Genomic DNA, 25,344 nt, shown 5'->3' with positions numbered 1-25,344 from the left:
TTGGAAGATATATTCATTGCACATAAATGGCACATTAGGTATTAAAATCATTTGATTGTGGACATATAATAGTTGTTTTTCGGACAAGCTAAGTCATCAGATTTAAAATATGTGGCTAGAATTAGGATTACTTATTATATTACTAGTGATATATTACTTTTACTTTATAAATAATTGGGATTACTGGTCATCGCAAGATGTAGTCGGTCCAAAACCTTCAATTCCTTTTGGAACAGTCGGAGACATTGTGATCGGAAAACACAACTTGGGAACTTACCTCCAAGAAATTTACACAATCTACAAAAAAAGTAAGTTAGTGGGTGTTTATCGGTTGCGCAAGCCGATTTTGATCATGAATGACTTGGATTTGATAAAGGACGTTTTGATAAAAGACTTTAGCAAATTCGCGGACCGCGGGCGAGAGATCCATGATAAGCACGAGGCCTTGGCAGTAAATTTATTTAATTTAGAGCCTCAGAGATGGCGTCTCTTAAGATCTAAATTGTCTCCGATGTTTACTTCAGTGAAATTGAAGGATATGTTTTATTTGCTGGTGCAGTGCGCTGATCAGATAGAAACTTACGTGGACAAATTCGAAAACGGACTGGTTGATATGCATGAAATAGCCACCAGATTCACAACGGATGTCATTGGTGTGTGCGCTTTTGGATTGCAAGCTAATGCGCTAGCGGAGGAGGACAGTCTATTTCGGAAAATGGGCAAGAGGATTTTTGAGCTGAATATTAGGAACGTAGGGAGAGCTACTTTGGGGAGTTTCTTGCCGGAGCTTTATAAAGTTGTAGGGTACTTTTTTAGGGATAGTGTGCTAGATAATTTTTTTATTGGGATTACCAAAGATACGATGGATTACAGAAGAAAAAATGGGATCAACAGACATGATTTCGTTGACCTGCTGATAGCGTTGAAAGATGAGCCGAGTAAAGTTGGGGAAATAGGCAAGAATTTTGAGTTTCTTTTTAGTCAAATAATTGTTGTTCATAGTTATAATCGTTTTGTAACATCAAATCTCGTTGCAGAATTGACAGATAAATTGTTAGCAGCCCAACTGTTTGTTTTCTTCGCCGCGGGATTTGAAACTTCATCAACGACCATCGGTAATGCTCTCTATGAAATGGCGCTCAATCATTCAGTCCAAGAAGAACTGAGGCAAGAAATCAAAGACGAGTTGATTCGCACCGACGGAAAATTCACTTACGAGGGAGTCAAAAATATGAAGTACTTGGATAAAGTCATAAAAGGTGCGTTTTATAAATTTATCCGATGAATAAGATAAATATTCTGCGATTAATTCATTAATACTTTCCAGAAACTTTGCGAAAGTATCCACCGTTACCGTTTTTGACTCGTCGCTCAATGGAACCTTACACTTTCACCGGTACTAATCTGACAATTCCTGCAAAAACTGACGTCTGGATCCCGATCCTTGGAATACAAAGAGATCCAGAGTACTATCCAAATCCCAGTGTCTTTGACCCCGAACGTTTCAGCGAGGAACAAGTCAAAAGTCGCCACGACATGACTTTCTTGTCATTTGGTGACGGACCGCGAAATTGCATAGGCACGCGCTTTGGTTTAATGCAAACAAAAATAGGAGTAATTACAGTATTACGAAATCATACTGTAGATATTTGTGACAAAACAGACCACAATTATGAAGTAGACCATCGGGCTTTTTTGTTGGTTCCAAAAAATGGTATTTTTTTAAACATCAATAGAGCTGTTTGATTGATGTTTTGCTGGGGATAACTAACTATCGGTAACGTAGAGATTAATTATTGCTATTTCTTCTCATATTATGATTTTAAAGCTTCTGATTATGCGACAATCAAGAAATATGTAGTTTATACGATAACATTGTAATTATTTACGCAGAAGTCATAATAAACGCAACAAACATTGATAATAAAACAATATAATTAACACAGATTCCAAAGTCGGTACTTCGGGCTTATGTTGTGACAAATGAAGGGTGAATAAAGATAAATTGATTTCATTTCAAAGAAATATGAATACATTGTTTGCATTTATATCAATTTTTTTCACATAATTATCATAAAAGAAGATAACATTGTTGTTATATTTAATTAAAACTACGATGCGTTGACTTAAAACTTGAATAAAAAAGATTATTTATAAAATTGATTATACAAAGACATTCACATTTATGATACACTTACTCACTTACTTACTATCACTGCCAATTATTTTTATTTCTACATTATAATTATAATTATAATATTTAAATTTATATTAATTATGAGTTTGACGATGATTCTGAAAAATTTCACGAAGAAACGCTAAAAGTATGCAAGCTTTTTCGCATTTAAATTTGTGAATTAAAGTAGCGGTTTTTCGTGAACTTTGAGCTTAATGACAATGTAATTGATAAGTTTAAAAAGTCAATTTGTTTTTGGTCAACAAGACACACTACACTTTTGAAAATTTAAGATGAATTCCGTTCAATGGCGCTAATAAAAATCCAGTTGGATGAATTTTGTATGGAATTTCTGTTTTTTCACATGGATGAACACTGTATTTTTCGAGGATTTTTATCAACCCGACTTTTGATTGATGGTTTGAAAATCTTGCTCCTGAAAATTGAACAAATTTTATTTTATTTACCATAGATATGCTTTTCAACATAAAACTTAGCAAATAATTTCAATTTATGCTACTCGTTTGATGAAACATAAGTTCAAAATTTAGTATCACAAATAGAGTTACAATGATAAGCATGAAAGGAAATTAAAAATATGTCTTCGATTGAAAATTTATTTAGGTAATAATTAAATTCAGAAATAAAGTCTAAAACCTTAACACCGGAAAAAAAATGGATTAGTCCAAATGATTCAAAATGCACACACTTACCCCGTACTAAGGGTAAGTGTGCGCACTCGTGTGGGGTAAATTTGCGCAACTAAGGGAAGTTTGTGGATTTTTGATACCCTAAGCAGATTAATTTTAATAACACTTGCATAAATTTGTTGAGACATAACAAAACTTTGAATGTTATGCTAAATAAAAAGCTTAAATACATTATTGGCCGAAAAAAAATTAATTTACTTGAGTTACTACCCGCAGTACAGTGTGAAAATCTTCACCATGACAGCAAATTTTACCTTTATGTCATCAGGTTCTTAAGGGGTTAGAGGTAGTCAGAGACACGAAAAAATGAGAATTTTCAGTCATTTTTTTTTGCTATTAAATCATGTTATTTTACAAAAGTAATAATATGGCATTATTACACAATGTTTTGACTTGAAGTCACGAAAATTTGGAAAAAAAAAATTTATAATTTCCAAAGTTATAGCTGTTTGTGTTGACCCAGTTCCAAAAAAAGGTCCTTGCGGTGACTATCATTGTCCTTGGAGATTCATCAAAAATCAATCGGATGGAAAAAATTAGTTTTATAAATAGATTATCTTGGGCCTGATCGAAGCTTTTTTTTTTTTTTTTTAAATTAACAAAATGGCGGCCTTAGGAAATTTTTTTCTAGATTTTCGGGAAAAAATCAACAGTTAATTGGTCATAAAAAATCGAAATTTTTGAAAAAAAAAAAATCCTTCAATCAGGCCCGAGTTTATTACGTATTCTAAAAGCTGTATAAATTTCATTAAAATCTACCAAGCGGTTTTCGAGTTACAGTCGTCACCAGTTCAAAAAACATAGTTTTGAGAAAAACGCATTTAAAGTTTCACATTAGATTTATGTACAGTAATACGCTCTTTGTTATTTGTTGAATAACTCGAAAAGTAATTATCGGATTAACTTCAAATTTTCAGAGAATATTTTTAAGATATTATACTTAGAGAAAATGCAAAAAAAAGTCGATTTTTTGAAAATCCTGACTACCCCTAACCCCTTAATAAATGTTTTATTTTTTAAGGAGGTTCCACGGCAAGAAAAAGACACCAATAGGTTATGGCTACACTGAGAAAACAGTTCATTTAAATGAAATGAGGCTCGTTAACTATAAATAAATCTCTTATTTAAATATCACAAGAAATATTTATTTGATAAAAATAAATTGATTTATTTGAGACAAAGTTACAGTATATTTGTATGTAAATTTACAGTAAATAAATTGTATGTTTGAATATACTCAAAGCAATGATTTTTAGTTGTAGGTTAGGAAAGTAGTAAAAGTAGACATATCGAACGTTTGGGGTTAAATGGGCAATTTTTTTGGAATTATTAATTATACTGAAATTAACAATAATACTATAAAGTTAAGCGACGTTTTTAATTTTTAATTTTTTTTTTAACTTCCCGCTAAGTAAATTGAAAATTTTCGAAAATCGGGAAGTTATTGGTTTTACCCCGTTTTTCGCAAATCGAGTTTTCATCAGATCTCGACGTTTTGAGGTCCTAGGAAGCTTTCCTGACTATTCCCGCGAGGGTGTCACTATGTCTGTATGTATGTGTGTGTGTGTGTGTGTGTGTGTGTGTGTGTGTGTGTGTGTGTGTGTGTGTGTGTGTGTGTGTGTGTGTGTGTGTGTGTGTGTGTGTGTGTGTGTGTGTGTGTGTGTGTAAGTATGTAAACCTCTTATAACTTTTGAACGGTTGAACCGATTTCATCGCGGTTGGTGCCATTCGAAAGGGCTTCGCCAAACTTAGATTTCCTGTTAATTTGAACCGATTCGGACCGATAGATTTTGAGAAATTTGGAGAAATCTAAAAAAAAGTAGGAAAAAAAATTTTTTCTGAAGTGGTTTTTTTGGGATAACTTTTAAACGGCTCAACCGATCAATTCCAAAAACTAATCAGCTCTCAACCTTGAAAAACCACGTCGATCGCCGCCAATCCGGTCAAAATCGGTTGATTCGTTCGAGAGATATCGTGAACGAAAGAAAACCGAAAAAAGTGTTTTTTCAGAGTTACTCCGAAATTTCTAGTTTGACCAATTGAAACTTAGAAATTATTTATAAGGCTTAAAAAACTACGTAGAATGCCGCCAACCGCGTAAAAAACGGTTCATTCATTCAAAAGTTATTGCGGTATGAACATTCAAAAAATAGTGTTCTATGAAACTTCTATCAGATTTTTGAGCTCAAAGAGCTCAAAAGCATAGAAAAGGTATCTTTTTGAGCTCGGAGAGCTTAAAACAATACACAGATTGTACTTTTGAGCTCGAAGAGCTCAAAAAAGCGGCCAGGTATTAACGGAATTAGCGGGAAGTTGCAGGGATGGCCTTTAGGGTCAACCATTTTCCTAATTTTTATTTATTAAATTAGATCTAGAATATATTTTTTTAAAATTGCACTTATAATGTTTCAAGTTTTTTACGAATGAAGTTTTTTAAAAAAATTTCTTTTGTAACAATTTTTTCAATAAAAAAAATTCTAAAAATTTTTAGATGACGGCTAACTTAATTTTCATAAATTAACAAACATCTGTCAATTTTTAGGACTTTTATAATAATAAAATTATCACGAAAAAATTTTAATTAAAAAGTTCCACGTCTAAAAATTAAAAAACAATTACAAGTGCATTAAAATATGTGTTTTATCGTTGATCTGTAATAAAAATTAAAAAAATTGACAGCTGTCTGCTAACTTTATCATCATAATTATTAATGTCTATTATAGTTAACTATTTCAATACATATTTGTCTAAGCATATATATATATATTTTTTTATTTTATTTATTTCTACAAAAATTAAACAAAATACATTTGTAAACTGAGTTAATTTTCATTATTTATTTTTTACAAATCACGTCGAGAAATAACAGTGGCGACCGTAGCGATACCAAGCGTAATTTACTTAAAGTGAGATTTGTTAATAGTTAATAAATCTTTATTTAAATGAAATAAATGAGTCGATTCAGTTAAATAAACCAAAACGAGGTAGTATTTGATTCAAAGTAATATATATTTGAATAAAAGGAATTTGTTAACATTAAATATATATTTTTAATTTCTTTCAAATAAATCTGCGCATTAGCGGCATGATGGCCGAGCGGACTAAGTCATTATCCCGTTAGTTCGTTCGTGCATCATGTCGTGAGGCGAGGGTTCGAGCCCCGACGGTTGTTCGAATAGTTCCAACACTAACCGTCGGAGATCGCTTCGGTAGCCGACTGTACTGGCATGGGTTTTCTCTGTGGTTTCCCCATCGCCACTATTCCAACAACCGATAGAAAGGGGTGAGGAATAGGGTAAATACAGTACAGAAAGCACAAGTCGGTCCACAGCCGCATTGAGAATAGAATTATGTGCGAAATGATATGTTGATTATAAAAAGCGGAGAACATGTTGATAATAAAAAGTGGAGAACATGTTGATTATAAAAAGAGCGGAGAACATGTTGATAATAAAAGAGTTGAAAGATTGTGTTGATAATATAGAGCGGAGCATATGTTGATAATAAAGAGTTGAAAAAGACTATATGCGGAGAAGCTGAGACAATTAGCCTTGTAAAAACCAGAAAACGGTATACAAGTAAAACTCATAATAATAATAAATCTGCGCATTTGAGCCAAACAAACTGTTTTCTCAGTGTACACGGAAAAAAGATAACTCGAAAAATTACAGTATATAATACAACGTGGCGCTTCGTGATGAAAACTGGAAAAATTACAGTTTCAGATTGTAATTATTACAGATTTTATAAGAATTACATTGTAAAATGTAATATTTAGATTGAAAGCTCTGAAAATTAAATTAAAAAATTGAATTTAGAAAAATGTTATTCCAAATGTAATTGTTACGTTCTCAATTTTTGGTAAATTAATTTAAAAATTATTTAAGTCCAGATTTTGACCTCGTTAGGATGTCAATAGACTCCAGGTGGGTCGTGTCACTGGTTTAATCCGCGAAATCACTTTTAAAATTTAAGTTTATAAAATTTTATGTTACTTTCAATTAACCTGCCTCAGGTAGGTGATTTTGGAGTGCCTAAACGCTGGCTAGCGCTTCGGCGATTTCACCAGAGTGGAAAACAGCTAATAAAAGCGCTTACACCCTGGGGAATGAGGTTTTAATAAATATCCATACTAATTGATTGACAATTAATAAAATTTATTTGAAAAGGATTAGGCAGGTTCAGCCTCGGACCGGCAGAGATTGCTCCTCTGCTAAGTCCGAGGACTGACTGCTCCAGATGAAGTCTGAAGACCGAATGTATGAAAAAAATATTAATTACATTGGGTTTTATAATAATTTTTAGCGACGTTGCATCTCAGGTTACCCTATGTGAACATCAACGCAGTCCAAATCCCACAACGTAGACTGTTCAGTCTACTGGGCTGCGTTGACGTTTCATAAATCTGTTATCTCGAGGTATTTCCGTTACGAGATACCTCAAATAACGATTAATTTATTATTTTAAATCAAATTTTATTTTAAATATTAATTAATAAAATTTTTAATAAATTTAATATTTGCCAAAACGTAACATAATTTTTCTAGTTTTGATTACGACGGGATCGATTTTATATTTTATACTGTAACTATTCTTGTTTTTTTTTTTTTTTTTTTTTTTGTCTATAGGTTTCTTTCTCACGCACTAGTGCTGCCTCTCTTTACAGACCATCGCTCACTTACTTCCACTCACGTAAAATATCGAAAGTCGCTAACTTCAAACATATTTTATGAAAAAATGAATACAGCTCGTTTATGTTATTTTTGATAAAAAATACTTGTTATAACTTCAATTAAATATTCTCAGTTTTTCAAAAAAATCCTAAGAAAAGTACGGTTGCTATTCAATAAAATGTTCACTCTAACTACGGTCAGGATAGGGAATACATGTTAGATGTACTATTTTTAATTGCTAATATTTCGAAAATTAGCACCGCAAGGACTATTAAAAAAAATTTATTCGTATAGAGAACACTTATAAGTACGCGTATTCAAAAATTGAAGAATATTGTAAGAAAATATAGATTTTTCTTGCATAAGCTATAATTTTTCACCAAGAAACCTTTAATTTGCCTACACATATCACAAACTTCCCCCTCCTCATCCATAAACAAAGAGGTCACGCCCACTTACCCCTAAGATTCTACTTGACTACAGCACTTAGCGACATCTAGCGCACATTTCCTCAACTAAGTGTAACTTAACCCTAAAAAAACCCATTTTTGATCCTTAGTCAACGTCTTAAATATATTTCATGCTTCGTAACTAAAAGTTTAAGTGAAATATAGTGCTAGAATCTTCAATTTCCAAAAAATTTCGACAAGATAGTAAAAATAGTTAGTGATAGAAAAGTATATTTACCAATACAACTTCTAGGACCAGCGCCAAAAGGTAGCCAAGTCATTGGATGCCTTGAGGCCTTACCCTCCGGGGTCCATCTTTCAGGTTGAAAAACTTCTGGATTAGGATAGATATGCGGATCGCGATGAATCGCTAGAACCGGGACCATGATCTTCATGTCTGTTGGTATCGTGATATTCGTGCCAGAGAATGTATAATTGCAATTGGCGCGTCTGACGAGCAACGTTGCTGGTGGATAAAGTCTTAAAGACTCTGAAATGAACATTGAACAATTTGATTCAACAGACAAAGTACAAAAGTACCAACAACTCACCTCTAAACACCATTTCCATATACTTCATCGATTTGATAACATCATAAGTAAGATGTCCATTGCAAGCTTTAAGAGTTTCCAAAATCTCTGCCCTCAACTTGTCCTGGACGTCCTGGTGCAATGCCAGCTCATAGAGCGCATTGCTCATCGTCGTCGACGAGGTTTCGAATCCCGCCAAGAAGAAAACAAAGAGCTGAGACGTCAGCAATTCATCAGTCAGCTTGATCTCAATTTTATCCGGATTGTCCTGGAGTTCCATCACCTGATCGATGAAATCGTGCTTAACCACATTGTATTTCCTCCTGTAAGCAATTGCGTCCTTCATAGTGTTCATGAAGAAATCGACGATCATTTTGTCCTTCATAGCAGGCCCTATAATCTTGTAAATTGCCGGGAAAAGCTCGCGAACGCGAAACCGGAACAATTTAAACGAATTCACTTTGAACACATATTTACCCATCCGACGGAACTCACTGTTTTCGTCGCTCATCGCGTTCATTTGCACACCGAACACACAGGTTCCAATTACGTCTGTGGTGAAGCGAGCCGTCAAGTCACGAACTTCAATTGGCTCATCCTTGGCAACTGTCCGCTCAAGGTAATCTTGGAAGTAGTTTCCACACTCTGCCAACAAGTAGAACATTTCTTTGAGCTTTCCTGAGGTAAAAGCAGGCGACAGCTTGTTCCTAAGTGGGCGCCACCTCGCATGCTCTAGTTTTATCAAGTTTTGGGACAGTGGGTCCGCGTCTTCGAAGGTCTTCAAACCTCGGTCGTGGAACTTTGAAAAGTCACGGATAAACACGTCCTTTATCAGGTCCAAATCTCGAAGAATCAGCAGTGGCGTTCGTCGGACAAATACACCTACCATAGGTTCATTCGGGTACTCGTGGTAGTACTTGGCTAACCATTCTCCGAGGGATATCTTGCTGAACAACACGTCGTGGAAGTTACCGATGAAGGCTGTAGGTTTTGGTCCAGCTACGCCGCGGCTAGACCAGAATTTGAATGTTGCGGTTGTGTACCAGTAGAGGAATATCAAGAATAAGATTAAGTATCCAATGTGCTCCAGGGTAATCATTTTCTACCTGGAAAATGGAAGAAAAGATATCAGTACGGCAAAAAATACACGGAAAAAAGTAAACTGTAATAAATAATAGTCGATTTATAATAAGTAATGATCAACTGGAAAAAATTACCATTTCAAACTGTAAAATCGTGATTTTAACAATCACTTTATAATATATATCGTTTAAATGATACAATTTATTATTTACATGGAAGAAAATACTATTTCAAACAGTAATATTCGCTATGTAAAAGTCGAAAATGTTAAAGTATAATAATTAAGAATTTTGATTGATATTTATCATTTCGTACCTAAAAAATGATCGTATGATATGTAAAAAGTATAAAATTAAGTTACTAAATTTCTAATAGAAGCAACGTCAATATTTACAAAGTAAAATGGTAAATTTTAAACACAACGCTAAAAATCAAACTATAATTATTAATTTGCTTAAGGAAGTTCGAGCGTAACTAATGAATCAAAATAATGTTAAAATTTTTTTTTAATTTTAGTCTTCCCAATATTCGTCAAAATTCTTTATTTTAATTTAAAATGATTTAAACAATTTAATAATTGATAATTTTTACTTAGTTAATAAAGTAAAGTAATAAAATGACTTTCGTATTTATTACTTGCCGGATTAAATAAACAGATTTGGCAATAGCGCGTTTGATTATACCCATTACAGAGACTCGCATGAGTGTATGAGTTAAACATTCCTCTCTCTGTAACTATATTTTTATCTTTTTCTTTTTTCTCAGCTGTTGACGCGACGTTGTCAAATCTTTATTCGAATAAATAGCTGACGATAAACGAGTTACAAACATAAAATTTAACTTTAAATATTTCAAAAATTATATCGGTAATGTATTATTATTAAATTGTTTTTATATTTTGCAATAATTCAAGTTTCTTGTGTATAGTTTTTTATCCGTTAAAGTTAGGAGGTTAATATTGAAAAAAAAAATTAAAGTCTCGCCAAACGTTTGTCCGCCATAAGAGCCCGTGTGTATAAGGAGATAAAATATGTGGTTTTAAAAATTTAATATCTAAGTAACTAAACGGTGAATTTTTTTAAAATTTTGGGATTAGATAAATGACGTATTTATTTATACCTATACTTAATTTCAAAGCTCAAAGTTGGAAATTATTTTTTACATTAGATTCGCTCGAACCTCCTTAAAAGTCGAATTTTTACTGTTTCAAATGTTAAATTCTCCGAGTGAAATCCACTTCTCCTCATCTGAGCTCCCCTTCTCCTTATAGTATGGACTATAATATTGAAATAGCAATTTTTACTGTTTGAAACTGTAATTTTTTAAGATGAGAGAGTCGTTATTTATTATAGTGACAGCTACTAATCACTTATTTTCGATATTAAATTATAAATTGTGGCTTTTACACTTTCTACATTAAGTTCTGTAATAATATTTATACTTTTGCCATCCCGATGTCCGCCATACTGTTTGAAACTGAGCAAGATCACGTCAACTGGACCTCCTATTTTCCACTTGATTATAAAAATTAAGTTCATGTATTTTTTTTATAAGTATATACCAAGATAAAATGATCCGCGAAACGATTTTTAAAAATTTCGATTTTAACAATAATTTTTTTTACAATGAAAATTTTAGGTACTTTTAATTAAAAAATGGATTGTAAATCAACCGTTAAAGTCAAATTAATAGGACTTGAAGGATTTGTTTTTAAAATGTTTGTATTTTAATAAAATATTAATAACTAAAAATTATTTGTTTATAATCATATTGTTAATTAACTTTTAAGTTAACAAATGAAAAATTCACTGACTTCTCGGTGAAAAAATGAAGTTTTTTTTTTATCGGTTACATGCGTTATTTATTAAAGTTTAAGATTTCAGAAAAAAATTTCACTGCTCGCGATTTGTTTAAACAATATAAATTTATTTATCACAGCGCGCCGAGCGCCAGGCGCTGTCAGAATACCGCGCCGTCGAACGTCAGACTATGTTACAGCTTCGATTAATTATAATTAAAAATAACAATTAAAAATATAATTATCAAACAAATTTTATTATTATTATGATCAATATTATGACTAATAAAATAAGTAAATTCTCTATTATTAAAGAAAAATAGAAAAAACGAACTAGTATTAAATATTAAATTTTGTAGACATTTGTTAACTTTATTTTATTTTTTTTTTTTTAAACTTGGTTAATAAAAACTTTTTTATCTTCCGAAACATTATTATATTATTATTAATAATATAGTAATATATTACTATATTATTACTAGCGGACCAGACAGACGTTTTCTTGTACACACGTCTTAAATTAAAAAATTTCAAGTTTATTTGAATGAGCTGTTACAGTTTGGACCGTTTTGATGAAAATTATTATTAAAACGTTATTATAATGACATATTTCAATTAGCAACTGATTGATTTTAACACAATTACACAAAATTTTTTTGAATTTCGATTATAATTTTTTTTTCTCAAATGAATATTCGATACTGTCTGTCAGATCCAATGTAAAACATTCCAAGATAAAGAACAATTTATAAATAAAAATTTAATTGAATAAACATTTTTCTGTGGACTGAATTGTGAATCTAAACCATTTTCGAATCCACCTAAAGACACACAAAAAGTTTCATTAAAATTGGTCCAGCCGTTTAGAAAAAGTTCAGTGACAAACACACGCACAGAGAAAAAATATATATAAAGATTAATAATATAATAATGTGTCGGAAGATAAAAAAGTTTTTATTAACCAAGTTAAAAAAAAAAAAAAAATAAAGTTAACAAATGTCTACAAAATTTAATATTTATTACTAGTTCGTTTTTTCTATTTTTCTTTAATAATAGAGAATTTACTTATTTTATTAGTCATAATATTGATCATAATAATAATAAAATTTGTTTGATAGTTTTATTTTTAATTGTTATTTTTAATTATAATTAATCGAAGTTGTAACATAGTCTGACGTTCGACGGCGCGGTATTCTGACAGCGCCTGGCGCTCGGCGCGCTGTGATAAATAAATTTATATTGTTTAAACAAATCGCGAGCAGTGAAATTTTTTTCTGAAATCTTAAACTTTAATAAATAACGCATGTAACCGATAAAAAAAAAACTTCATTTTTTCACCGAGAAGTCAGTGAAATTTTCATTTGTTAACTTAAAAGTTAATTAACAATATGATAATAAACAAATAATTTTTAGTTATTAATATTTTATTAAAATACAAACATTTTAAAAACAAATCCTTCAAGTCACATTAATTTGACTTTAACGGTTGATTTACAATCCATTTTTTAATTAAAAGTACCTAAAATTTTCATTGTAAAAAAAATTATTGTTAAAATCGAAATTTTTAAAAATCGTTTCGCGGATCATTTTATCTTGGTATGTACTTATAAAAAAGATACATGAACTTAATTTTCATGATCAAGTGGAAAATAGGGGGTCCAGTTGACGTGATCTTGCTCAACTATAAAAATTAACCGGAATCCCAGTGAATTTTACAGTTTACTTTTTCTGTGGACAATTGGGCGCCATTTGATCGCATTAATTGAAAACGGAAAAATTATTGGTTTAAAATTTTCTTACTTGCTTCTGAGTATCCTTTTTATACACAAAAAAATGAACATATATTAATGTAGAATTATTGTTATTTAAAAATATTTTTGAACTGGCAAATTGTAAACATTTGAATAAAATTTCGATTAATATTTGCTACGTCTTAATTTAAAATTTGTACTGAACAGAGTTGACAACAACAACGACAACTATGCTTCCGACGAATGGGAAAATGAAGAAAACTTACGTGTATAATGCTGTGACAACGAACTTTAAGTGACGAAGTTCACAGAGATTGCATTAAACTTGCTTAATGAGATATGTTTATTGAAAGCAATTAATTTATTGATAAGTTATTAATGCACTCGATTCGTTTATATCTTCCTCGGTTATATTGAATACTAAATATTAATGTTCTATAGAAGAAAATATAAATACTATAATCTAATCACGAAAGTTCTTCAGGATTATCATTAACGTGTTTATTGTTATAAATATAGTTGCTAGTATTAAGTTACTATTGTTTGAATTACACTAAAAATATCCGGTTGGGCGCAATATTTTTACTAACAAATCCTTACGTAATATTAATATTAATTGAATTTAATTCCATGTTTTAATTAATGTTACTATTTATAAAATTTTTATTATTTATTTTACACACTATTCTCGGTAATCATTTTAGAACTTTATTACAACTATAAATTTATTAGTTTTTTATATAATTATAAATATATAAATTTATTGAAAATAATATTTAATGTATTATTACATCTTTGAGTTAATTTATTGGCAGTTAAAAATTGTAGTGAAACGACCTGGCGGATTAAAACTGTAGACAGGTAGCAAGAATGCACTAAGCTGGAATCGAACCTGTGACTTCATGTTTGTAACGCTAACGCAGTATAATTTGATCCCTAAAATCATCATTGGTTAAAATCGTAGCGCGCTATTTGAATTTCCAGTAAAACTAATAAAATCTATTGAACTTTTTAGATCTTAAATACATTTTTATTTGGGAACAAGCCAAATAAATAGTACATTAAATAGTAATTATACATTTAATATCTTTCTGTTAATAGACATTCTAATTTCGTGAGTGCAAAGTACATGAAAAAAAGTAAACTGTAAAATTCACTCGGATTCCGGTTAATTTTTATAGTTTCAAACAGTACAACGGACATTGGGGTACCAATGTAAATATTACAAAACTTAATGTAGAAAGTGTAAAAGCCACAATTTATAATTTAATATCGAAAATGTGATTAGTAGCTGTCACTATAGTAGGGGAAGGACCGGCAAAACGGATATGTTAATTTGAAAATGAAATAACAAATATATATTACAATCACATCCATTCTTAACTTTGGCTAATAATTTTTTGGGTAATGGAAGTTTATAATTAAAGTAAAATAAAAATAATAACAAAGAAATTCTTCTTCGAAATTAAAAAAAAAATAAAAAGTCAACATTATCCGTTTTGCCCTACCAGGGCGGGCAAAATGAATACTCAGGTCGCGTAAAACGAATACTGATTGGAAAATACATTTCAATCAAAACAATCGTCGCAAAAATATCAACCGCGTCCTGAATATGAAGAAAAAAAATCAAATCTGCATCGTCCTTAACAACATTAAACTAAGTACTGTATACTTACGATTTAAAATTTTATTTTTTTTCCTAAATTTCAATATTTATAAAAAAAAATTCCCACAAGTATGCAAAACCAATGCTTTATCGATAACGGTAAGTGTAGTTACATAATAGATTGATAGATTGCTGTCTAAAATGTTTCTATCGACCGACCAGCGATTTAAAACGATTATTCATTTTACCCGCCCTCTCCGTCTTGCCCGTCCGTCCCCTAACTAACAACTCTCTCATCTTAAAAAATTACAGTTTCAAACAGTAAAAATTACCGTTTTATTATATAGTCTATACTATGAGGAGAAGGGGAAGGTCTCACACTCGGAGAATTTACCATTTTACTTTGTAAATATTGACGTTGCTTGTATAGAAATTTAGTAACTGTATTTTTTATTTTTTACATATCATGCGATCATTTTTTAGGTACGAAATGATAAATATCAAAGTCAAAATTCTTAATTATTATACTTTAAAATTTTGGGCTTTCACATAGCGAATATTACTGTTTGAAATATTATTTTCTTCCATGTAAATAATAAATTGTAGTATTTAAATGATAAATATTATAAAGTGATTGTTAAAATCACGATTTTACTGTTTGAAATTGTAATTTTTTCCAGTTGATTATTACTTATTATAAATCGACTATCATTTATTATCTTTTACTTTTGTCCGTGAAGGGATTGATAATTTTCACTTAAAAAAATACTTTTTTTTGGCGTATGAATTTTTTTTATCAGAAAATAGAAAAAAACCCTGTCTGAAAATTTGGTCCTAAAACATAAAAATTTTCAAAGTGATCGGTAAAGTAGTTTGAAAGCTATGTAACAAAAGCGTGAAAAAACACGTATATTGTTGAAGAAATCTTATTAACGAGGAAAGTTCAAAATATCATGGGTCAACGTCGCTTTAAAATAACAATTTAATAAAAATGAATTATCAATTGCTGAGATACAAGAACAAAAGTTCATTGATCTATTTGATGTTTGTATGCAAATAAATTAGAACCAATACAAGTCTCTGAATTTTTATATTATTTTGAATCTTGTAATCAGATTAAAGAAATACAATCCGTTCTTCAGTTTTCTTAAATCTGTTTTCAGAATCGAAACCAATTTTCTACTATGTAACTTAAAAAAGATCATATTTTTTTTCTTAACACTGCTTGGTGCTAAATTTCTGAAACTACTAAACTGATTGTTATAAAATTCTAATCGCATATTTTGGATTGATTAAAAATTTTTATTTCTACTATTTTCGTTTGTAAAAAGTCGTCAAAAACAATGCAATTTTTGTCTTTCTTTTTTTTTAAGCACCTTGTTGTTATTTTTGGATGTAAATAAATAATTCTAGTTCAGCTAAACAATAAAATTTTTTTTATTTTAGGCAGCTCGTTTTTGAAATTTTAACATCAGCTCAAACCTATCTACTAATCCATACGTCTGTGATCTATATATGAATGGAGTTTTCTAATATTAGAATGATCATGTAACATATCGTCAACAAATGACTACTTATATTAATCCCGTTAACAATGAACAGTCAAGAATTATGATTTCAGTGTGCGTTGTAGTAGTTCGTGATACATTATATCAAAAGTAATTATTTATCACACAATTGATTCATTTTTTTTCATACTTAGACAAATAATAAATAATAAGTAGCACTTATGATATCAAATTGAGCCGTAATTCATAGCAAGTTTTAACAAAAATTACAATCTAAAAATTAAATAAATAAAAAAAATTTCTTTTTGATAATATTTTCCAAATGAACATATCAATTTTCATCTAATTGTGGAATTAATTACTCTTCACTTCTGACATTGTTCAAATAAAAAAGTTATACTCTTCAATCAAAGTGAACAATAAACCATCTATTGTTAGTATATTTTATAAAAATCTAACTATTGTAGCCCCGTCCTCATGGCGCAACTTTTTAAAAATTTAGCCATTTTCTGACTCAGTTTGTCGAGCTGAGTCAGAAAATGTAGTTCGTTCAAAAGTTTATATATATATATATATATATATATATATATATATATATATATATATATATATATGGGTCATTCCATGTCAAATCGACCAATAGTTGGAATCGACCCCTTTCGATTTGGATGAATTTTGGTCAGAAGTTTTCTTTTATTATAAAACGAAGTTCTGCCAAAGGAAAAAAATAAAAAAATTTTTTTCAAAAGATATGCAAATTCAAAATTTCGCGATTTTTCCAGTTTTCAATTTTGTTTTGCAATATCTCGAATGCTATTACAGATACAGGAATTGTCTTTCGTTTGTTTAAAGGGGACACTTGTGACTATTGAAAAAAAAAAATATTTTGGAAAAAAATTTTGAAAAATGCCAAATTTGTCAAATTTTGAATTTTTGAAAATCGTCAAAAATGAAGACCACCATTAAAATTTTGGCTCAATTTTTTTTGTATGATACCTTGTTATGATCTTAAAAGATCCTGAAATTTTTGGATAGGGGTTTTTTTTTTTTTCAAAAATATGAATTTTTTAATTTCAAAAAAAAATTTTTTTTGTTTTTTGCAACTACTATACAAGTTAAAGTTATGCAGATACATAATTTTGTAATTTTGAGTATTTAGAAATCAAATGTACGACGTGAAAATATTAAATAATAAATTAATTTCAACTTTTATTCATTTTTTAGACATAATCTAAAAGTCAGGCTTAACGCATAATATAATTTTTTATTTTCTTAACGCATGATATATTTTGTCCGTTTCTTCACTTCAATTACAGTTTTTAACCTCAAATAACTCAAACAGATATTAATTTTCTATAAAAATTAGAAATGATTTCATGAGAATATCAATTTTTTTCGATCTTTCGAATACTTATTTACTTACGAATTTCTGCACAATCATAGTTCTCAATCTCAAATTACAAATTATTCCCATGTTAATAAGACGACAAGTGGCATCAACAACTTTAAATGAAGTAAATAAAGGACAATTAACGAATTCTATCATGCGTTAAGGATGACTTATTTTAAGGATGCAAGATTATGTCCAAAAAATAAAAAAAAGTTGAAATTAATTTATTATTTAATATTTTCACGTCGTGCATTTGATTTCTAAATACTCAAAATTACAATATTATGTATCTGCATAACTTTAATTTGTATAGAAGTTGCAAAAAACAAAAAAAGATTTTTTTTTGAAATTCAAAAATTCATATTTTTGAAAAAAAAAACCCTATCCAAAAATTTCAGGATCTTTTAAGATCATAACAAGGTATCATACAAAAAAAATTGAGCCAAAATTTTAATGGTGGTCTTCATTTTTGACGATTTTCAAAAATTCAAAATTTGACAAATTTGGCATTTTTCAAAATTTTTTTCCAAAATATTTTTTTTTTCAATAGCCCCAAGTGTCCCCTTTTAAACAAACGAAAGACCATTCCTGTATCTATAATAGCATTCGAGATATTGCAAAAACAAAATTGAAAAACTGGAAAAATCGCGAAATTTTGAATTTGCATATCTTTCGAAAAAAATTTTTTTATTTTTTTTCCTTTGGCAGAACTTCGTTTTATGATAAAAGAAAACTTCTGACGAAAATTCATCCACATCGAAAGGGGTCGATTCCAACTATTGGTCTATTTGACATGGAATGGCCCATATATATATATATATATATATATATATATATATATACGATATAACGCGACTTGTCAGCACGATAGCACTTTCAATTTATAACCGATTCTTCTCAAACTCAACATGCTTTATCTATCGATCAAGACCAAGGTTAAGTTCGAAGATGAGCTTAATCGGGCGAGTAATTTGAAAATTACAGGATTTTGAAATTTTGAAAATCGTAAAAATTGCTGTTTTTACTACTTCAACTTGGTATAATTACTGAACTATACAAGATATCAAAATTCAGTAAAATGCTTCGTAAAGCACTTTTAATAAGCTTTAATTATCACTACTCACAAGTGGTAATAGTCTCAATATTACTCCTTTTAGAGTTCGTTTAATGAAACAGTTTTACTGTTGCAGCCGTTTTAGAATTATTGTCTGCATCATAGCTTAATCATGATGTAAATTCAATAATTACGATATTGATCAGACTTTCGTGTAATGTTTTCGGGTAGTTCGTCAGTAACTATGTCACAAATTAGTTCTAAATATTGTTTTCTTTAATTAAAATTTTATCCGGTTTCAAAATTTTGATTAACTTGGAAACTGTTGTTCCTCAGCAGTTACTAAAAATTTGGACATTTATAATTCAAATCTTATTATCTTTGCAATTGTTCGATGAATATTTGAAAAACTTTTTCTTCATAAGATAATTTTTTCCAAAATTTGTTCTAAATAGTTTTAAATTTATTATTGAATTTTGTTTTGAACTCATGAATTAAGTTATACATTATTAGTATTTATATTATATTATTAAAAATCAATTTTCTTTATTTGAAAAATCTACTTCCATTTCGGCTGCCGAATGGCCTTTTTAATTATTTTAACAACAACACCATTGACCGGCGTCAAAAGGAAGCTACGAGGATGGATCGTGTAATTTTTGTCAGTTTTTTCAAAAACGTCGGCTTTGTGGTTCTGCAGAATCTTTACAATTCCTACTTTAGTTTGCATTTGTCCAAACCAGGCTCCTGTTAATGAAAGAATTCATGAATTATCTTACCAATCCTTTAATTCATAAATTAATTTACCAATGCAATTGCGCGGTCCGTATACGAAAGATAAAAAGGCCATTCGGCAGCCGAAATGGAAGTAGATTTTTCAAATAAAAAAAATTGATTTTTAATAAAATAATATAATAACACTGATAATGTATAACTTAATTCATGAATTAAAAACAAAATTCAATAATAAATTTAAAACTATTTACAACAAATTTTGGAAAAAAAATTATCTTGTGAAGAAAAAGTTTCTCAAATATTTACCAAAGAATTGCACAGATTATAAGATTTGAATTATAAATGTCCAAATTTTAAGTAACTGCTGAGAAACAACAGTTTTCAAGTTAATCAGAATTTTGCAACCGGATAAAATTTTAGTTGAAGAAAACAATGGTTAGAACTAATTCGTGACATATTTACTGACAACCTACCCGAAAACATTACACAAAAGACTGATCAATATCGTAATTATTGAATTTACATCATGATTAAGCTATGATGTAGACAATAATTCTAAAACGGCTGCAACAGTAAAACTGTTTCATTAAACGAACTCTAAAAGGAGTAATATTGAGGATACTACCACTTCTAAGTAGTGAAAATTGAAGCTTATTTAAAGAGCTTTACGATGCATTTTACTGAATTTCAATATTTTGTCTAGTTCAGTAATTATACCAAGTTGAAGTAGTAAAAACATCAATTTTTACGATTTTTAAAATTTCAAAATCCTGTCATTTCCAAATTACTCGCCCGATTAAGCTCATCTTCGAACTTAACCTTGGTCTTGATCGATAGATAAAGCATGCTGAGTTTGAGAAGAATCGGTCATAAATTGAAAACGCTATCGTGCTGACAAGCCGCGTTATATCGTATAAATATATATATATATATATATATATATATATATATATATATATATATATATATATATATATATATAAAAAGTTTAAATATGATCAGATCAAGTTAGATCAAATCAGATCAAGCTTGATGAATATATGTTGTAACAGGGAAAATCGAACTTCCCGGGGTCATTATCGACCACTTAATTAACGCACGGTAGGTCAGGGCTTTCCCTTACCTTTCGATTTTTGACAAGTAGTTTCGACTTGTCACCGGGCGTGCTAATCGAAAGTCCCCACTACAGTCCCCGTAAAATAAAGCGGGGCATAACAATAGGAAAGTTCGAGAGCCGGAGTTGGAGGGTTATAAAAGAGCCAACAGGAGGGACATGGAGGCTTTTTCCCTTCTGGAAGCCAGTGGCCTTTTGTCCTTGTGAATCAGTGACCTTGTTGAGATCAGTTTAAGTCGATAGAGTGCAAATTTGGACGTCGAGAATAAAGAGCAACTGCAGAGGAAGTTATCAGGGCATTTTTGGAATTGGACAACCCTGCCGCACCCTGGTTCAAGACGACAAGACGCCAAGCAGCTAAGCCCGCCAAGTTGTATCGGAGTATCAGTCGTCGTTGAATAAAACAATAATTGAGTCTCCAGGTATTTTCGATTATTGTAGACCAGATTTGATTATTGATTTAATTAAGAGGCTGAAATAATTAAATTTAATTTCTCAAGCGGTCATTTTTATATTAAAGAATTCGTACTTTAGTTTTTATTGTCAAGGTCAAGTAGTTAGTTTTGTCGCTGAACTTTTATATTTAATGGATAAATTGTTAATTTATTGGTAAAGAATTTATTAGTAATTTATTATAGGCCTGTTGGCTATAATAAATTAATTTTAGTTAGGAATTTTCGAGACAGAATTTAATTAAGAAATATCGCTTAGAATTTATTTAAGGAGGATTAAGAATTAAAATCGAAGGTCGGAATTTTGTGTTAAGTAATTGTTAGGCGTAATTTTGGTAATTTTGGAAAATGCGAAGTTTTGAGATTCAGTTTTATTGGTAATTAAGATGTATGAATAAAGTAGAGAACTCTATAGAATGAAGTTAGCGTCGGTGGACGATTTTATATGGAAGTTAGGTAATTATGGTATTATATGGTATTCCGTCAGGTAGACGAGGTTGTTTATGTGAAATTAGTTCAGATAATTGAATAATTAAGAAGTTTTTATTGGGTAAAATATGTTGTTTGTTATTCCGTCAGTTGGACGAGGGTTTAGGAAATTAAAGATAGATGCGTAATGGTCTATGATTGAATTAGAAATTGAAGATAGATGCGTAATGGTCTATGTTGAGTTAAGAAATTGAAGATAGATGCGTAATGGTCTATGTTGAGTTAAGAAATTGAAGATAGATGCGTAATGGTCTAAAAGTGAATTAGGAAATTAAGAAGATAGATGCGTAATGGTCTATGTTGAGTTAAGAAATTAAGAAGATAGATGCGTAATGATCTATGTTTAAAAGAATTTAATGATATTTAGTTGTAAGTTTTGGCAAGTGCCTGCGTAGGTGAGAGGTTCTCAAATTTAGTGATTGATAGGTTAATTTTAAGGGCAATATTGTTAAGGAATTTTGTTAGAATTAAATTGTTTACATTGAATAAATAATTAAATTGTTAATAATTGTTACTCAGTATTAATTTTTCAGCCTTTCTCAACTTCTCACGACCCGATCTTTCCTTCTCATGCTCCCCGGTTTCTGGGACACCGAGTATAAAATCCCAGTGGCGCCCTTTTCAAAGAGGAAAGGGGTGACCAATTGGACAGGGCTAACCACCCCGTTACAATGTAATCATAAAGGTGATATGGATAGTTCTGATTAGATCTGCTTTGATCAGAGCAGATATACTTAGGTACAACTTTTTATACTTTGTTCTAATGAATAGCTTTTACAAATGCACTAACTTTGATCACGTTTTTTTTATTTAAATACAAATTATAACCGGATGTTATTGTTTCAATAGAAACTTTGAATATTCTTCTTTACAATCACGTGCATGAAACCTGGTGATAAGTAATTTATTTATTTGTAATTAATCATCAAAATTGTTGAAGATCAAGAATTTTCAATTTTCAAAAATTTATAACTCAGAAACTATCAACTTACGGAAAATTTTATAAAAGTAATTTTCATCTTAAAATTGCCTAAAATATTGAAAAAAAAATATCCGATTTCAAAAAAAATAATTTCTCAAATCATTGTTTAAATAAATGGCTATAAGCAACAGATGGCCCGGGATTTCGCAAAAATGACTGCGATATTCGGTTTCAGCGGGTCAAAATACATAAAGTAATCATATTTTGTACACCAACTTCAAAATTTTACGAAAAGATAATACAGCGCCTACACTATTATCAGAAGAGTAACTCAGTCAGGTACTTCTAGTAGCTGAATGGTACACTCTGGGACTGACATGCAGGAGGAGGACCCAGGTTCGAATCCCCAACATCGCAAATTGTTTTTCAACGATAACTCGACTTTAAATCACGGAAAATTGATATAAAATACATAATTTCTAATTTGCAAGTAGAAATAAAATAAATTTTACTATTATTTTGATTTTATAAACTTTTTTATAAATTGATTCTGTTTCAATCGAACCAGATCTGAACAGATCAGATTTGATCTAATCAGATCAAATTTGATCTGGACAGTTCTGGTCAAAATACAGATCTGCTCAGATCTGGCCAAAATGCAGATCTGCTAAGATCTGATGAATTTGATCTGATTTGATCAGAGCAGATCTAAACTTTTTTTCCCGGGTAGGATCAGTGGATCTTATTCAGCTTAACCTTTTAGAGTATAGACCTACTGTTTAATCGATCAAGACAAAATTATTTTAAAATGAGCACCACTAAATCAATACATCTTCAAGTAGTGGAGGGGAAAAAGTGATATAAAATATATAATGCATCATGCATCTAGAGCAAATCTTGAACAAGTCACGCTTCAATATTTGCTGTTAGTTTTTGGTTGACAAACGCTTTAGAAATGAACAAATTAATGAGAATCACGGATCTTGAGCAAATCTTGAGCTAGTCATGGGTAAATGTCTGTTGTGAGTTTCTGATTCAAAAAATGCGTCAGAAAGTTTTTCAATGCATTTTGCATTAGACTTGTCTCATATTCTTGCACAAGATGTCTTGAGCTAGTTATAAATAAATCTTGAACCAGTTCTTTCTACCTGAACTTGAGCAAGACCCATATGTAGAAAAAGACACTAGCAACTAGGGGTTTTGCTTAAGTTACTGGCACCTAAATCTTGCTCAAGCACATGTTACCTGGGTATGTCGGTACAGGTAAAATCCACGTCCTACCATAATTTGAATGTTGCGGTTGTGTACCAGTAGAGGAATATCAAGAATAAGATGAAGTATCCAATGTGCTCCAGAGTAACCATTTTCTACCTGAAAAAAGGGAGAAAGGATATCAGTACTGCAAAAAACTAGATCTGATTTGGCTAATTGGGCGCCATTTGATGGCATAAAACGAAAACGGAAAAATTATTGAAGATATAAATTTTCTTACTTGCTTCTGAGTATCCTTTTTATACACAAAAACATGAAGATATGTTCATGCAAAGTTATTGTTATTTAAAAATATTTTTGAAGTGGCAAAGTGTAATCATTTGAAAAAAATTTCGATTAATGTTTGATACGTCTTAAATTAAAATTCGTACTAAACAGAGTTGATAACAATAACAACAACAACTATTCTTCCGACGAATGTCACTTGGTGCTAAATTTCCGAAACTATTGAACTGATTGTTATAAAATTCTAATTTCATAATTTAGAATAATAAAAAATTTTTATTTTTACTATTTTTGTTCGTAAAAATTCGTCAAAAGCCATGGAATTTTTGTTTTTCTTTTTTTTTTAAGCACCTTGTTGTTATTTTTGGATGTAAATAAATAATTTTAGTTCAGCTAATAACATTAAAAATTTTTTTATTTTAGACAGCTCGTTTTTGAAATTTTAACATCAGCTCAGACTTGTTTACTAATCCATACGTTGTGTTTAAATGAAGTTCTCGAATATTAAAATAACATAAAATAAAGAGTAAAAATATTTTTAATGTATCTAAAGAGTGTACATACTAACTCTTACAGAAGTATATCAATATGTTTCGTCATAATCTCAAAAAATTCTTAAGGGGGTATTCTAGTCTAGAATTTTGAAAAAAATGAAACAATTTTTCTTTCATAATTTGATAGTTTAGATATTCAAAAATATCTCCCTGAAAGGATTTTGTTATTAAAAAAGAATGTGTTGGACACGTCCAAAAACGTATGGGATCGCGTCTCCGGAAGGCAAAAAAATAAAATAGTGGAATTGGTGGTAAGGGTGCTGGTAAATTGACTGATAAAGTACACTCAGTTGTCTGCGTACTACGGATTAGCTATCCGTCGTCATCCTGAATCCGTTGAAGATATGAAACGAGAAATATGGGCCACGTACTTGCATAAAATTTCAACTGATAAGAAGCCTCAGCACATGAATTGCCCTCCTGGACCAGACAGCTGGTGCAAGTGGCAGAAAGCAGCGGCCGAAGGAACTGAGGATGACTTTCACCATGAAAATCCACCTCTAACTGATAAGGTTTTAAAAGTTATGAAACCTATTTACGAATGCTTATCAGATGATTCTTTATTAGAACGTTGCTTGGGCAGCGAAACTCAAAATAACAACGAGTCACTTAACTCTTTAATATGGACATTTGCACCCAAACATATTCATGCCGGGTCCCAGACAATTGAGATTGCTAATTGTTTAGCAGTTTGCATTTTCAATGAAGGCTTTTATCCTATTTTACAAATAATGAGTCTAATGGGAATAAAAATAGGTCTGGAATCCCATGGGTTTGCTGTTAGGCGCAACGCAGTAAGGATTGAACGGTCTGAGGTTCGAGCTTCAGATGCTTCAAAAGAGGAAAGAACTAC

The 25,344-nt window shown here is 30.4% G+C and overlaps 2 protein-coding genes and 1 long non-coding RNA gene across 6 annotated transcripts; 1 reads left to right on the top strand and 2 right to left on the bottom strand.

Moving 5' to 3' along the window:
• LOC123268296 (cytochrome P450 6A1-like) lies at positions 1-12,899 on the top strand. 2 transcript variants are annotated; one of them, XM_044733251.1, is made up of 5 exons: positions 1-956; positions 1,038-1,259; positions 1,328-1,748; positions 8,030-8,036; positions 12,887-12,899. In XM_044733251.1, exons 1-3 carry the CDS (start codon positions 110-112, stop codon positions 1,744-1,746), a joined length of 1,488 nt encoding a protein of 495 aa, XP_044589186.1. In that variant the 5' UTR covers positions 1-109; the 3' UTR covers positions 1,747-1,748; positions 8,030-8,036; positions 12,887-12,899. The 2 variants fall into 2 exon arrangements, with proteins under 2 accessions (XP_044589186.1, XP_044589185.1); XM_044733250.1 differs by lacking the exons at positions 8,030-8,036; positions 12,887-12,899 and having other exon boundaries at positions 1,328-2,025.
• On the bottom strand, positions 2,186-24,090 carry LOC123268295 (probable cytochrome P450 6a13). 3 transcript variants are annotated; one of them, XM_044733248.1, is made up of 5 exons: positions 23,933-24,090; positions 23,734-23,811; positions 8,560-9,566; positions 8,247-8,498; positions 2,186-2,612 (listed from the first exon to the last, which is right to left on the bottom strand). In XM_044733248.1, the coding sequence occupies exons 2-5, from the start codon at positions 23,802-23,804 to the stop codon at positions 2,449-2,451; spliced, it is 1,494 nt and encodes a 497-aa protein (XP_044589183.1). In that variant the 5' UTR covers positions 23,805-23,811; positions 23,933-24,090; the 3' UTR covers positions 2,186-2,448. The 3 variants fall into 3 exon arrangements, with proteins under 3 accessions (XP_044589183.1, XP_044589181.1, XP_044589184.1); XM_044733246.1 differs by lacking the exons at positions 23,734-23,811; positions 23,933-24,090 and adding an exon at positions 13,220-13,708 and having other exon boundaries at positions 8,560-9,644; XM_044733249.1 differs by lacking the exons at positions 23,734-23,811; positions 23,933-24,090 and adding an exon at positions 13,433-13,708 and having other exon boundaries at positions 8,560-9,640.
• Positions 19,391-19,566, bottom strand: LOC123268299. Its single transcript, XR_006510206.1, has 2 exons — positions 19,536-19,566; positions 19,391-19,475 (listed from the first exon to the last, which is right to left on the bottom strand). It is a non-coding gene; the product is annotated as an uncharacterized LOC123268299 (long non-coding RNA).
• Positions 24,091-25,344: the final 1,254 nt, after the last annotated feature.

This window comes from Cotesia glomerata, linkage group LG7 (assembly GCF_020080835.1).
Source record: "Cotesia glomerata isolate CgM1 linkage group LG7, MPM_Cglom_v2.3, whole genome shotgun sequence".
Classification (NCBI taxonomy): domain Eukaryota; kingdom Metazoa; phylum Arthropoda; class Insecta; order Hymenoptera; family Braconidae; genus Cotesia; species Cotesia glomerata.
This window is presented reverse-complemented; position numbering and strand designations above follow the sequence as displayed.

What these genes read in the sequence shown, in the direction of transcription:
- LOC123268295 (XM_044733248.1), bottom strand. Translation starts at nt 23,804, where the DNA reads ATGGTTACTCTGGAGCACATTGGATACTTCATCTTATTCTTGATATTC. An exon ending in TATGGAAATGGTGTTTAGAG is followed by an intron (nt 8,499 to 8,559) that starts GTGAGTTGTTGG and finishes TGTTCATTTCAG; the next exon opens with AGTCTTTAAGACTTTATCCA. An exon ending in TGGTCCTAGAAGTTGTATTG is followed by an intron (nt 2,613 to 8,246) that starts GTAAATATACTT and finishes TTCAATTTTCAG; the next exon opens with GAGCAAGATTTTCAAACCAT.
- LOC123268296 (XM_044733251.1), top strand. Translation starts at nt 110, where the DNA reads ATGTGGCTAGAATTAGGATTACTTATTATATTACTAGTGATATATTAC. An exon ending in GAGTAAAGTTGGGGAAATAG is followed by an intron (nt 957 to 1,037) that starts GCAAGAATTTTG and finishes ATCTCGTTGCAG; the next exon opens with AATTGACAGATAAATTGTTA. An exon ending in CTTGGATAAAGTCATAAAAG is followed by an intron (nt 1,260 to 1,327) that starts GTGCGTTTTATA and finishes AATACTTTCCAG; the next exon opens with AAACTTTGCGAAAGTATCCA.